General features: G+C 43.6%; 1 protein-coding gene across 1 annotated transcript in view; it reads left to right on the top strand.

The window, feature by feature from the left end:
• LOC143816267 (uncharacterized) overlaps window positions 1-14,924 on the top strand; it is a 657,854-nt gene that overhangs the window by 337,467 nt on the left and 305,463 nt on the right. The window contains exon 37 of the mRNA XM_077296442.1: window positions 11,946-12,075. Within this exon, the coding sequence (XP_077152557.1) occupies window positions 11,946-12,075 (130 nt within the window). The remainder of the gene's footprint in view (window positions 1-11,945; window positions 12,076-14,924) is intronic.

The raw sequence follows: 14,924 nt of genomic DNA, 5'->3' as shown, positions 1-14,924 counted from the left end.
ACCATCAGGAATACCGTCCGATACCTGAGTCCCATTGACTTGTATTGGTATCGGGTATCGGTATCGGATTGGATCCGATACTTTGCCGGTATCGGCCGATACTTTCCGATACCGATACTTTCAAGTATCGGACGGTATCGCTCAACACTACTGACCACACATATATTTATACATATAAATGAGACCTCCTCTGAGGCGTCTTTTTTCTAAGCTAAGCAAGCCCAACTTTTCCAACCTCTCCCCATATGAGAGGCTTTCCATCCCTTGTAATAATCTAGTTGCCCATCATTTAACTGATTCTAACTTCTGAATATCCTTTTTTAAATATGGGGCCCCAAACTGGATCCCATATTCTAGATGTGGCCTCACCAGTGATTTATAAAGGGGTAGTAATACGTTCGGATCGATGAATTTTACCTCTCATTTTATACAACCTAAAATCTTATACCCAATCTAATACCCAAATCCGTCTCCTGTTCTGTAGTGCGGAGTATACTCCCATTTAATGTATATGCAGTAATAGGATTACTCCGTCCTAGGTGCATTACTCTACATTTATTAACATGAAGCCTCATTTGCCAAGAGTTTGCCCATTCAGTCATCTTATCCAGATCATTTTAATGCCCTTTATAGTTTGGTGTGGTCAGCAAAGACCAACACTTTACTCTCCATTCCATCCAGAAGATCATTTATAAAGAGATTAAAAAGAATTGGTCCTAGCACAGATCCCTACGGTACCCCACTCTAACTACATCCCACTTAGAGAATGTGCCATTTATGACATAGTTACATAGTTACATAGTTAGTAAGGCCAAAAAAAGACATTTGTCCATTCAGTTCAGCCTATATTCCATCATAATAAATCCCCAGATCTACGTCCTTCTACAGAACCTAATAATTGTATGATACAATATTGTTCTGCTCCAGGAAGACATCCAGGCCTCTCTTGAACCCCTCAACTGAGTTCGCCATCACCACCTCCTCAAGCAAGCAATTCCAGATTCTCACTGCCCTAACAGTAAAAAATCCTCTTCTATTTTGGTGGAAAAACCTTCTCTCCTCCAGACGCAAAGAATGCCCCCTTGTGCCCATCACCTTCCTTGGTATAAACAGATCCTCAGCGAGATATTTGTATTGTCCCCTTATATACTTATACATGGTTATTAGATCGCCCCTCAGTCGTCTTTTTTCTAGACTAAATAATCCTAATTTCGCTAATCTATCTGGGTATTGTAGTTCTCCCATCCCCTTTATTAATTTTGTTGCCCTCCTTTGTACTCTCTCTAGTTCCATTATATCCTTCTTGAGCACCGGTGCCCAAAACTGGACACAGTACTCCATGTGCGGTCTAACTAGGGATTTGTACAGAGGCAGTATAATGCTCTCATCATGTGTATCCAGACCTCTTTTAATGCACCCCATGATCCTGTTTGCCTTGGCAGCTGCTGCCTGGCACTGGCTGCTCCAGGTAAGTTTATCATTAACTAGGATCCCCAAGTCCTTCTCCCTGTCAGATTTACCCAGTGGTTTCCCGTTCAGTGTGTAATGGTGATATTGATTCCTTCTTCCCATGTGTATAACCTTACATTTATCATTGTTAAACCTCATCTGCCACCTTTCAGCCCAAGTTTCCAACTTATCCAGATCCATCTGTAGCAGAATACTATCTTCTCTTGTATTAACTGCTTTACATAGTTTTGTATCATCTGCAAATATCAATATTTTACTGTGTAAACCTTCTACCAGATCATTAATGAATATGTTGAAAAGAACAGGTCCCATTACCGACCGCTGCGGTACCCCACTGGTCACAGCGACCCAGTTAGAGACTATACCATTTATAACCACCCTCTGCTTTCTATCACTAAGCCAGTTACTAACCCATTTACACACATTTTCCCCCAGACCAAGCATTCTCATTTTGTGTACCAACCTCTTGTGCGGCACGGTATCAAATGCTTTGGAAAAATCGAGATATACCACGTCCAATGACTCACCGTGGTCCAGCCTATAGCTTACCTCTTCATAAAAACTGATTAGATTGGTTTGACAGGAGCGATTTCTCATAAACCCATGCTGATATGGAGTTAAACAGTTATTCTCATTGAGATAATCCAGAATAACATCCTTCAGAAACCCTTCAAATATTTTACCAACAGTAGAGGTTAGACTTACTGGCCTATAATTTCCAGGTTCACTTTTAGAGCCCTTTTTGAATATTGGCACCACATTTGCTATGCGCCAGTCCTGCGGAACAGACCCCGTCGCTATAGAGTCCCTAAAAATAAGAAATAATGGTTTATCTATTACATTACTTAGTTCTCTTAGTACTCGTGGGTGTATGCCATCCGGACCCGGAGATTTATCTATTTTAATCTTATTTAGCCGGTTTCGCACCTCTTCTTGGGTTAGATTGGTGACCCTTAATATAGGGTTTTCATTGTTTCTTGGGATTTCACCTAGCATTTCATTTTCCACCGTGAATACCGTGGAGAAGAAGGTGTTTAATATGTTAGCTTTTTCCTCGTCATCTACAACCATTCTTTCCTCACTATTTTTTAAGGGGCCTACATTTTCAGTTTTTATTCTTTTACTATTGATATAGTTGAAGAACAGTTTGGGATTAGTTTTACTCTCCTTAGCAATGTGCTTCTCTGTTTCCTTTTTGGCAGCTTTAGTTAGTTTTTTAGATAAAGTATTTTTCTCCCTATAGTTTTTTAGAGCTTCAATGGTGCCATCCTGCTTTAGTAGTGCAAATGCTTTCTTTTTACTGTTAATTGCCTTACTTCTTTGTTTAGCCACATTGGGTTTTTCCTATTTCTAGTCCTTTTATTCCCACAAGGTATAAACTGCTTACAGTGCCTATTTAGGATGTTCTTAAACATTTTCCATTTATTATCTGTATTCTTATTTCTGAGGATATTGTCCCAGTCTACCAGATTAAGGGCATCTCTAAGCTGGTCAAACTTTGCCTTCCTAAAGTTCAGTGTTATTGTGACTCCCTGACAAGTCCCCCTAGTGAAAGACAGGTGAAACTGTACAATATTGTGGTCGCTATTTCCTAGACGCCCGACCACCTGCAGATTTGTTATTCTGTCAGGTCTATTAGATAGTATTAGGTCTAAAAGTGCTGCTCCTCTGGTTGGATTCTGCACCAATTGTGAAAGATAATTTTTATTGGTTATTAGCAGAAACCTGTTGCCTTTATGGGTTTCACAGGTTTCTGTTTCCCAGTTAATATCCGGGTAGTTAAAGTCCCCCATAACCAGGACCTCATTATGGGTTGCAGCTTCATCTATCTGCTTTAGAAGTAGACTTTCCATGATTTCTGTTATATTTGGGGGTTTGTATCTTTGTTTTCTGTCATTTAGCCAATTCCTTACCCATCTGCATATAGTTGCCGCCAGTCCTTGCCTCTGTAGCTTCAGTATAAGGCTGTTATGTGGTACAGTATCAAATGCCTTTTCAAAGTCCAAATAAATCACATCAGCCGCATTGCAAGCATCCAGATGTGCACTCACCTCCCCATAGAAACCCAACATGTTGGTTAGACATGACTTATGTTTCATGAATCCATTCTGGTTGTCAGTTATTAAATTATTCTTTGCAGTATATTTCTGCAGGTCATCTCTTATACGTAGTGCCCTTAAAAATGTTGCACACTACTGATGTCAGGCTTACCAGATGGTAGTTGCCTGGATTCACTGTTGTGAATTCCATTCTCGGGCTCCCTCCTGTGGTCATGAGTGGTACTGTGTGAGTTTGTTCTTGGGCTCCCTCTGGCGAGACACCATTAGAGGAAAAACCTCCTCTATACTAAACAAAAAAACACCAGAAAACAGGCAGAGATGCTTACCTGTTCAAGGCCTCCAACAATTGCACTAACCAGGGTGCACCAGGCCCAAATAGAGATAGCAAATACACAGGTGCAAATAATACCTATGCAGCCAACCTACAATCAGGAATTGGCCGCTTGGAGCACCCGTGCAAAAAATAGTCTGTATGTGGCATGTTCACACAGGAATGCAAAATATATGGTGCAAAGCCTATTAATGACGCCATACGTATAGCGGGCTAACCATGATGCATCCTGTGTGAACAGAGGCCACAGTGTACAGAGCCATCTAGGGCCCAGACGCACCCTGGAAAAATATACAGTGCACCAAAAACATAACAATGTATGCAAGGTATTGGTTGATATTATGGCCACAATATTGAAGCTGCCAACCCACGTCAAGGGTCCTTGTATCTTGGCAGTCCTAATCTAAAAAGACACCATTAGAGGAAAAACCTCCACTATACTAAACAAAAAAACACCAGAAAACAGGCAGAGATGCTTACCTGTTCAAGGCCTCCAACAATTGCACTAACCAGGGTGCACCAGGCCCAAATAGAGATAGCAAATACACAGGTGCAAATAATACCTATGCAGCCAACCTACAATCAGGAATTGGCCGCTTGGAGCACCCGTGCAAAAAATAGTCTGTATGTGGCATGTTCACACAGGAATGCAAAATATATGGTGCAAAGCCTATTAATGACACCATATGTATAGCGGGCTAACCATGATGCATCCTGTGTGAACAGAGGCCACAGTGTACAGAGCCATCTAGGGCCCAGACGCACCCTGGAAAAATATACAGTGCACCAAAAACATAACAATGTATGCAAGGTATTGGTTGATATTATGGCCACAAAATTGAAGCTGCCAACCCACGTCAAGGGTCCTTGTATCTTGGCAGTCCTAATCTAAAAAGACACCATTAGAGGAAAAACCTCCACTATACTAAACAAAAAAACACCAGAAAACAGGCAGAGATGCTTACCTGTTCAAGGCCTCCAACAATTGCACTAACCAGGGTGCACCAGGCCCAAATAGAGATAGCAAATACACAGGTGCAAATAATATATTATATGCACCCTGGTTAGTGCAATTGTTGGAGGCCTTGAACAGGTAAGCATCTCTGCCTGTTTTCTGGCTCCCTCTGGCGGCCTTTAGCGATATGGCTGGTCTTGGCTGGGCTCAGCTGTTTCATCTCCTGCTAGGCTGGGCCTATTTAACTCACCTGGACCTTTATTTGTCGCCTGCTGTCGGTGTATTCAGTCCTGATCCTGTGCTCTCCTGAATATTCCTTGTGACCAGTCTCCAGCTATGAGAAGCTAAGTTTGCTTGTTCAGTTTCTCATTATTTCCTTGAAAACGTTTCTCATTATATAATGAGTTCAGCCCAGCTTGCTTTTATGTGATTTTTTGCTTGCTGGTTAGTTCTGGGGTGCAGAGTGCGCCTCTCACATCGTGAGTTGGTGTGGGGGTTCTTGTATTCTCTGCGTGGTTTACTTTTGATAGTTTTTGTACTGACCGCACAGACACCTATCTATTTTCTGCCTATCTAGTATTAGCGGGCCTTATTTGCTAAATCTGTTTCATCTCTACGTTTGTGTTTTCCCCTTGACTCACCGTTATTATTTGTGGGGGGCTATCTAAAACTTTGGGGTACATTTCTCTGAGGCAAGTGAGGTCTTTGCTTTCTCTCTAGGGGTAGTCAGTTTCTCAGGCTGTGACGAGACGTCTAGGTTTTCAGGTAACGTTCCACAGCTGCCTTTAGTGTGTTTGGATAGGATCAGGATTGCGGTCAGTATAGCTTCCACATCCCCAGAACTTGTCCTATATACTCAGGGTATATTTGTCAGATCAGTTTGAGATCCTACCACCAGGATCATAACAGTACAGCAGGCCTGAAAGTGTTAATGCAGCTAAAGAGGGAGAAGAGAAATCTTAAGGTCATTTTTTTTTTTTTTTTCCTCTGCACTGTGTTTTGCCTCTCTCCTCCCCTTAATCTCTGGGTGGTTCTGTATGCAGCTACTAATATGGACATTCAGAGTCTGTCTTCTAGTGTGGATCATCTCACTGCAAGGGTACAAGGCATTCAGGATTATGTAGTCCGCAGTCCTATGTCAGAGCCTAAAATACCTATTCCTGAGCTGTTTTCCGGAGATAGATCTAGGTTTTTGAACTTTAAGAATAATTGTAAGTTATTTCTTTCTCTGAGACCTCGCTCATCTGGCGACTCTGTTCAGCAAGTCAAAATTGTTATTTCTTTGTTGCGGGGTGACCCTCAAGATTGGGCATTCTCTTTGGCGCCAGGAGATCCGGCACTGCTAAATGTTGATGCGTTTTTCCTGGTGCTTGGAGTGCTTTATGAGGAACCAAATCTGGTAGACCAAGCAGAGAAGGTTTTGCTGGCTCTCTCTCAGGGTCGGGATGAAGCAGAGGTTTATTGTCAGAAGTTTAGGAAGTGGTCAGTGCTCACTCAGTGGAATGAGTGCGCCCTGGCGGCGATTTTCAGAAAGGGTCTTTCTGAAGCCCTTAAAGATGTTATGGTGGGGTTCCCCACGCCGGCGGGTCTGAATGAGTCAATGTCTTTGGCCATTCAGATTGATCGGCGTTTGTGGGAGCGCAAACCTGTGCACCCTCTGGCGGTATTTTCTGAGCAGAAACCTGAGCCTATGCAATGTGACAGGATTCTGACCAGAGTTGAACGGCAAAACCACAGACGTCAGAATGGGTTGTGCTTTTACTGTGGTGATTCTGCTCATGTTATCTCAGCATGCACTAAGCACACAAAAAGGGTTGCCAAGTTTGTCACCATTGGTACTGTACAACCTAAATTCATTTTGTCTGTTACTTTGATTTGCTCTCTGTCATCCTACCCAGTTATGGCTTTTGTGGATTCAGGTGCTGCCCTGAATTTGATGGATTTGTCATTTGCCAGGCGCTGTGGTTTTATCTTGGAGCCTTTGCAATTCCCTATTCCGCTAAAGGGAATTGATGCTACACCATTGGCCAAGAATAAACCTCAGTACTGGACTCAATTGACCATGTGCATGGCTCCTGTACATCAGGAGGTAATTCGCTTTCTGGTGCTACATAATTTGCATGATGTTGTCGTGTTGGGTCTGCCATGGCTGCAGGCTCATAATCCAGTCCTGGATTGGAAAGCAATGTCTGTGTCAAGTTGGGGGTGCCAGGGGATTCATGGCGATGCTCCTTTGGTGTCAATTGCTTCTTCTACTCCTTCTGAAGTCCCTGAATTTTTGTCGGACTACCAGGATGTATTTGATGAGCCCAAATCCAGTGCCCTACCTCCTCATAGGGATTGTGATTGTGCCATAAATCTGATTCCTGGTAGTAAGTTCCCTAAGGGACGACTTTTTAATTTGTCTGTACCAGAACATACCGCTATGCGGAGTTATATAAAGGAGTCCTTGGAGAAGGGACATATTCGCCCGTCCTCGTCCCCTTTGGGTGCGGGGTTCTTTTTTGTGGCCAAGAAGGATGGTTCTCTGAGACCCTGTATAGATTATCGCCTTCTAAATAACATCACGGTCAAATTTCAGTATCCCTTGCCACTGTTGTCCGATCTGTTTGCCCGGATTAGGGGGGCCAGTTGGTTCACCAAGATAGATCTTCGTGGAGCGTATAATCTTGTGCGCATAAAGCAGGGCGATGAATGGAAAACAGCATTTAATACGCCCGAAGGTCATTTTGAGTACTTGGTGATGCCTTTTGGGCTTTCTAATGCCCCCTCTGTGTTTCAGTCCTTCATGCACGATATCTTCCGAGAGTACCTGAATAGATTTATGATTGTGTACCTGGATGATATTTTGGTCTTTTCTGATGATTGGGAGTCTCATGTGAAGCAGGTCAGGATGGTATTTCAGGTCCTGCGTGCCAATGCCTTGTTTGTGAAGGGCTCTAAATGTCTCTTCGGAGTCCAGAAGGTTTCCTTTTTGGGCTTTATTTTTTCTCCTTCTACTATCGAGATGGATCCAGTCAAGGTTCAGGCTGTTCATGACTGCACTCAACCTACATCTGTGAAGAGTCTTCAGAAGTTCTTGGGTTTTGCTAATTTTTACCGTCGCTTCATCACTAATTTTTCTAGTGTGGTGAAGCCTTTGACGGATTTGACCAAGAAGGGTTCTGATGTGACGAATTGGTCTCCTGCGGCCGTGGAGGCCTTTCAGGAGTTGAAACGTCGGTTTTCTTCGGCTCCTGTCTTGCGCCAGCCCGATGTCTCTCTTCCCTTTCAGGTCGAGGTTGATGCTTCAGAGATTGGAGCAGGGGCTGTTTTGTCGCAGAGAAGCTCTGATGGCTCTGTGATGAGACCATGTGCTTTCTTTTCAAGAAAGTTTTCGCCTGCCGAGCAGAATTATGATGTTGGTAATCGAGAGTTGTTGGCAATGAAGTGGGCATTTGAGGAGTGGCGACATTGGCTTGAGGGAGCCAAGCATCGTGTGGTGGTCTTGACGGATCACAAGAATTTGACTTATCTCGAGTCTGCCAAACGGTTGAATCCGAGACAGGCTCGATGGTCGCTGTTTTTCTCTCGTTTCATATCTTCCGGGTTCGAAAAACGTGAAGGCTGATGCCCTTTCTAGGAGTTTTGTACCTGACTCCCCAGAAGTTTCTGAACCGACTGGTGTTCTCAAAGAGGGGGTGATTTTGTCTGCTATCTCTCCTGATCTGCGACGGGTGTTGCAGGAGTTTCAGGCCAATAGACCTGACCGTTGTCCACCGGAGAGACTGTTTGTCCCAGACAGATGGACCAGTAGAGTTATTTCCGAGGTTCATTCTTCGGTGTTGGCGGGTCATCCAGGGATTTGGTGGCGAAATCCTTTTGGTGGCCTTCCTTGTCACGGGATGTGCGTTCCTTTGTGCAGTCCTGTGGGATTTGTGCTCGGGCCAAGCCTTCGTGTTCTCGTGCCAGTGGATTGCTTCTGCCTTTGCCTGTCCCGAAGAGGCCTTGGACGCATATTTCCATGGATTTTATTTCGGATCTTCCTGTCTCTCAGAAGATGTCTGTCATCTGGGTGGTTTGTGATCGTTTTTCCAAAATGGTCCATTTGGTACCCTTGCCTAAGTTGCCTTCCTCCTCCGATTTGGTGCCATTGTTTTTTCAGAATGTGGTTCGTTTACATGGTATTCCGGAGAACATTGTGTCCGACAGAGGATCCCAGTTTGTGTCCAGATTTTGGCGATCCTTTTGTGCTAAGATGGGCATTGAATTGTCTTTTTCGTCAGCCTTCCATCCTCAGACGAATGGTCAAACCGAACGAACTAATCAGACCTTGGAAATTTATTTGAGATGTTTTGTTTCTGCTGACCAGGATGATTGGGTGACCTTTTTGCCATTGGCTGAGTTCGCCCTCAATAATCGGGCTAGTTCTGCTACTTTGGTTTCACCTTTCTTTTGCAATTCTGGTTTTCATCCTCGTTTCTCCTCTGGTCAGGTTGAGTCTTCTGACTGTCCTGGGGTGGATTCTGTGGTGGATAGGTTGCAGCAGATTTGGAACCATGTGGTGGATAATTTGACTTTGTCCCAAGAGAAGGCTCAGCGCTTTGCTAACCGCCGTCGCTGTGTGGATCCCCGACTTCGTGTGGGGGATTTGGTATGGTTGTCTTCTCGTTATGTCCCGATGAAGGTTTCCTCTCCTAAGTTCAAGCCTCGTTTCATCGGTTCTTATAAGATTTTGGAAATCCTCAACCCTGTGTCTTTTCGTTTGGACCTCCCAACATCGTTTGCCATTCATAATGTGTTCCATAGGTCATTGTTGCGGAGATATGTGGTGCCTGTGGTCCCTTCTGTTGATCCTCCTGCTCCGGTCTTGGTCGAGGGGGAGTTGGAATATGTGGTGGAGAAGATCTTGGATTCTCGTATTTCGAGACGGAGGCTTCAGTACTTAGTGAAATGGAAGGGTTATGGTCAGGAGGATAATTCCTGGGTTGTCGCCTCCGATGTCCATGCGGCCGATTTGGTTCGTGCCTTTCATTTGGCTCGTCCTGATCAGCCTGGGAGCTCTGTTGAGGGTTCGGTGACCCCTCCTCAAGGGGGGGGTACTGTTGTGAATTCCGTTCTCGGGCTCCCTCCTGTGGTCATGAGTGGTACTGTGTGAGTTTGTTCTTGGGCTCCCTCTGGTGGCCTTTAGCGATATGGCTGGTCTTGGCTTGGCTCAGCTGTTTCATCTCCTGCTAGGCTGGGCCTATTTAACTCACCTGGACCTTTATTTGTCGCCTGCTGTCGGTGTATTCAGTCCTGATCCTGTGCTCTCCTGAATATTCCTTGTGACCAGTCTCCAGCTATGAGAAGCTAAGATTGCTTGTTCAGTTTCTCATTATTTCCTTGAAAATGTTTCTCATTATATAATGAGTTCAGCCCAGCTTGCTTTTATGTGATTTTTTGCTTGCTGGTTAGTTCTGGGGTGCAGAGTGCGCCTCTCACATCGTGAGTCGGTGTGGGGGTTCTTGTATTCTCTGCGTGGTTTACTTTTGATAGTTTTTGTACTGACCGCACAGACACCTATCTATTTTCTGCCTATCTAGTATTAGCGGGCCTCATTTGCTAAATCTGTTTCATCTCTACGTTTGTGTTTTCCCCTTGACTCACCGTTGTTATTATTTGTGGGGGGCTATCTAAAACTTTGGGGTACATTTCTCTGAGGCAAGTGAGGTCTTTGCTTTCTCTCTAGGGGTAGTCAGTTTCTCAGGCTGTGACGAGACGTCTAGGTTTTCAGGTAACGTTCCACAGCTGCCTTTAGTGTGTTTGGATAGGATCAGGATTGCGGTCAGTATAGCTTCCACATCCCCAGAACTTGTCCTATATACTCAGGGTATATTTGTCAGGTCAGTTTGAGATCCTATCACCAGGATCATAACAATTCACCTTCTTACCTTTCTTAAATATCGGTAACATGTCAGCCGTCCTCCAGTCCTATGGCACAAATACGGCTGGATGGAATGCACGTTTCATTTACAACTATAACAGGAGGCGCCTCCTGCTGAAATTCTAAACGAAACATGTGTTGGGGCGACGGTGAGCATCTTGACTGACATTATCGCCAGAAAGTAGTACAGCTTTTTATAGCACCTTTACTTTGTTTCACAACATGGCATCCCTTTACATGTTTTTTTACCAATTCTGCTTTGATACCCTCACTGCTGGCCACTATTGTAATTGTATTGTAATTGAACTATATCAGCCACCTTGTCTAAGGTCTCATTAGTAAGGCTAATCTATACACACATTATGCGGACTCCATTACTTACCTATTACTTGGCTTAGGTTTACTCTTAAGGCCGATTTGCCTATGATATTATAGCTTGCACTTTAATATGTCAGTCACCTTGCTCCCCAAGTGTGCTCAGTATTCTCTGTATTTTAATTGATTTGTATTTTAATATTTCTAATAAAAATATTTTTTTAGGATTATACTTTGTGAGCCTTCTTGCTCTGTTCCTTGTTGCTATATTATTTTGAGTTTTGCATATCCTAGTTCACTTATATCTGGGCATTTGTGTAATATGGTATAAGTAATGTATAGTAAGTGCCGCAATAAATAATACATACTGTAAAATGGCTGCAGGGCACATCATGGATGGGAGAAATGCATCACAGAGGTGCATGTCCTCTGTGATATAAACCTGAAGTAACTTTCTAGTACACATAGTACTAAGAGGGGTTAATCTCCCATAATAGGGCCAGGTCTTATTGTGAGCAGCTGAAGAGTTAGGGCAGGGTGGCTGCTCACCATTTCTCCAATCCCTGGGTGTGCTTCACATTGTAAAATGGGATCTGTTTATCTCACACGTGGTTCCATGTATGGAGGTGGAGAGACCTCCTGGATTGTCTTCCTATGCTAAAGGACTAAGAAAATGGACTCTAACCCAAGTGGGCAAACCAGCACTATTGTATGGACTTTTTCCTTAATATTTCACTTTGTGCCAGACAAGAACTGTATTTAAGTTTTCCTGTGATGTGGTTTATGAGTACTGAAATAAACTAGTCACTTTTAAATAGAAATGGTTCCTGTGATAACTCATATTGCTTCCAGGTGAGTAGCATTGTTACAATACATTGATAAATGTAAACTTATTTTTGTTTTCTGCAGATGGTGTACCTGATTTCACTGGTCAACCTCCCATCAATCCTTCAGAATCTCATGGCATTGGCACAGCTCCCCATTCCACCAGACAAAGTATGGATTTGTTAACCAAGGCAATGTACCAAGCTATAATTCAGTGAGTACAGTTGGACACAGTGAAGCACATTCTCAAATTTTGGACATTGTTGAATCTGTCACCAGGTTTTTGCTGCTTAATATGATAGACCCTGATTCCAGCTATGTATCACCTAGATTACTGTGTGCTACAGAGATCCTAGTAATTATCTGAATACTGAGATCTGTATAACCCGCTACATATCACTGATTTACAGCTTCCTTTGCACACTGTGCTTAGGCAGAAAGCTATTAATCAGTGGTCAGGGTGTAGTTGGACTACCTGGCATCGGGTTTACTAGTTAGTTCTCAAGTGATAATCTCCTGCTGATAAAATGTCTCAAGCAGCCCAGTAACTGACACATTACTGGAATTAAGGTGGCCTTTACAATATGCTGCTTTCAGATTAGATAATAAAAACCTGGTGTCAGATTCACTTTTAAGATAAAATGTCCTTGTGAGGCAGCTGTATGCACACTCTTCTCATCATGTCTACAGGTACAGGCTATTAAGATGCTTTTGGGCATATACAGTATGCTAGCATCTAGCTAAATATTCAATGATAGGCTGTGGCTTAGGTTTAGTGTAAGCACTTTTGATTGGAATTTTTATTTGCCAGCCTATGTATGCCTACCTATTATATCCTTTATTATTACATTGATATATGATAAATTGTTCATCTGGTTATATATTATCCACAGAAATGAGGACGGGATATTTATAGAATAAAAATTAGTATACCAATGTTCCCAAATTGAGAGAGGTATGTGCGCGCTGCTGTAGTTTGTTGTAACATGTCCCACAATATGGCAATCTATATTTGTAATGTTGCTTGTTAAAGGGAATCTGTCACACCCAAAAATCGTATATGAGCTAAGCCCTCCAGCATCAAGGGTTTATATACAGCATTCTGTAATGCTGTAGATAAGCCCCCGATGTATCCTGAAAGATGAGAAAAAGAGGTTATATTATACTCACCCAGGGGTGGTCCCGCTGTGGTCTGGGTCCGGGGTCTCCTATCTTCATACGATGACGTCCTCTTCTTGTCTTCCTGCCGCGGCTGCGGCACAGGTGTACTGATTTGCCCTGTTGAGGGCAGAATAAAGTACTGCAGTGCACAGGTGCTGGGCCTCTCTGACCTTTCCCGCCGCCTGCGCACTGCAGTACTTTGCTCTACCATCAACAGGGCAGACAAAGTACGCCTGCACCAGAGCCGCGGCAGGAAGACAAGAAGAGGACGTCATCTGATGAAGATAGGAGGCCCCGGACCCAGACCACAGCGGGACCATCCCTGGGTGAGTATAATATAACCTGTTTTTCTTAGGCTTCTTTCACACCAGCGTCGGGCTCGGTCCGTCGCAGTGCGTCGGGCCGAGGTCCCCGACGCTAGCGTTGTCTCCGCCGCACAACGGGGGTAGCGGATGCATTTTTCCAGCGCATCCGCTGCCCCATTGTGAGGTGCGGGGAAGTGCGGGGAGGTGGGGGCGGAGTTCCGGCCGCGCATGTGCGGTCGGAAAAAGCGGACCGTCGGGAGCAAAAAACATTACATGTAACGTTTTTTGCTCCCGACGGTCCGCCACAACACGGCGCAACCGTCGTACGACGGTTTCGACGTGTGTCAATGCGTCGCAAATGTGTCGCTAATGTTAGTCAATGCAGAAAAAACGCATCCTGCAAGCACAAAACGACGCATTTGCGACGTATTGCAGTTAACGCTAGTGTGAAAGTAGCCTTACCTTTCAGGATACATCGGGGGCTTATCTACAGCATTACAGAATGGCGGTGGCCGCAGCTCATATATGATTTTTGGGCTGACAGATTCCCTTTAATTGTTTTATAATGTAATAAAATTTGATATTATTCTTTGTATATTATTGGATCATTGCTCCTTCCTTGTACTATGGTAGTTTCACAGTGTGATTGTGAAGGGATCTCCACATATGATGAGGAATAATATAGGTTTCTTGGTGTCAATAATATGCTGCATAAGTTACATGTGTAAAAAGAAAAATGGATCCAACAAAAGTACATTACAGTGCATGTGGAAGGTATTATATAGAAAATTCCATTCATGCAGAAAAGCTTAGTGCTCAAATGAGGGCATGCTATGAATTGTCACAATCCCAGCATGCCTTTTCTGTAAAGGTTTTTTTTTCAGATTTCCTGTTATCACATGCATGTTCACAAGTTTCTAATAATTTTGCAGCATATTATACATCGCTTGTCTACTTGTCCATTTTGATTATGGCATATTTGCCATGCTCATAAGAATGCCCATTGTACAACCTCCAAAATCCGAATCCAGTTTTTAAGTTCTTTCAGAAAGTGTACATGATTAGAAGCATAGCCATATCCTAGTCCAGTGATGGGCAACCTTTTGAGCTTGGTGTGTCAAAATTCGCCAAAAAACCGAGCATAACTTGGGTGGTGTGTCACCTTGATAAAAAACCATAATTTTGCGACATGTATAGTTTAAATAACAAATATGTATAATTATAATTATTTAACTTACCTGCTTAGTGACTTCTTTGTTCATCTGTCAGTTGGTTTCTTTTGTTGGTCTTGCTATTATTTAACTTGTGTGGGGTACCGTGAACTAAGATAAGTGAGGGGGAGGGGGAATTCTTGCGATGGCGAACCTGTGGCACTCCAGCTGTTGCAAAACTACAATTCCCATCATGTCTTCACAGCCAAAGCTTTTGCTTGGAATGGCCAGGCATGATGGGAATTGTAGTTTTGCAACAGCTGGACTGCCACAGGTTCGCCATCACTAAGGGGTTAATAAGGATGCACCACAAACAGTAATGGTGGTGAAATGGAGTCTGTACTATGCTGCAAGATGGCGTTCCTAATGGCGGGAAACGGCACCCA

This window comes from Ranitomeya variabilis, chromosome 3 (genome assembly GCF_051348905.1).
Source record: "Ranitomeya variabilis isolate aRanVar5 chromosome 3, aRanVar5.hap1, whole genome shotgun sequence".
Taxonomy (NCBI): domain Eukaryota; kingdom Metazoa; phylum Chordata; class Amphibia; order Anura; family Dendrobatidae; genus Ranitomeya; species Ranitomeya variabilis.
This window is presented reverse-complemented; position numbering and strand designations above follow the sequence as displayed.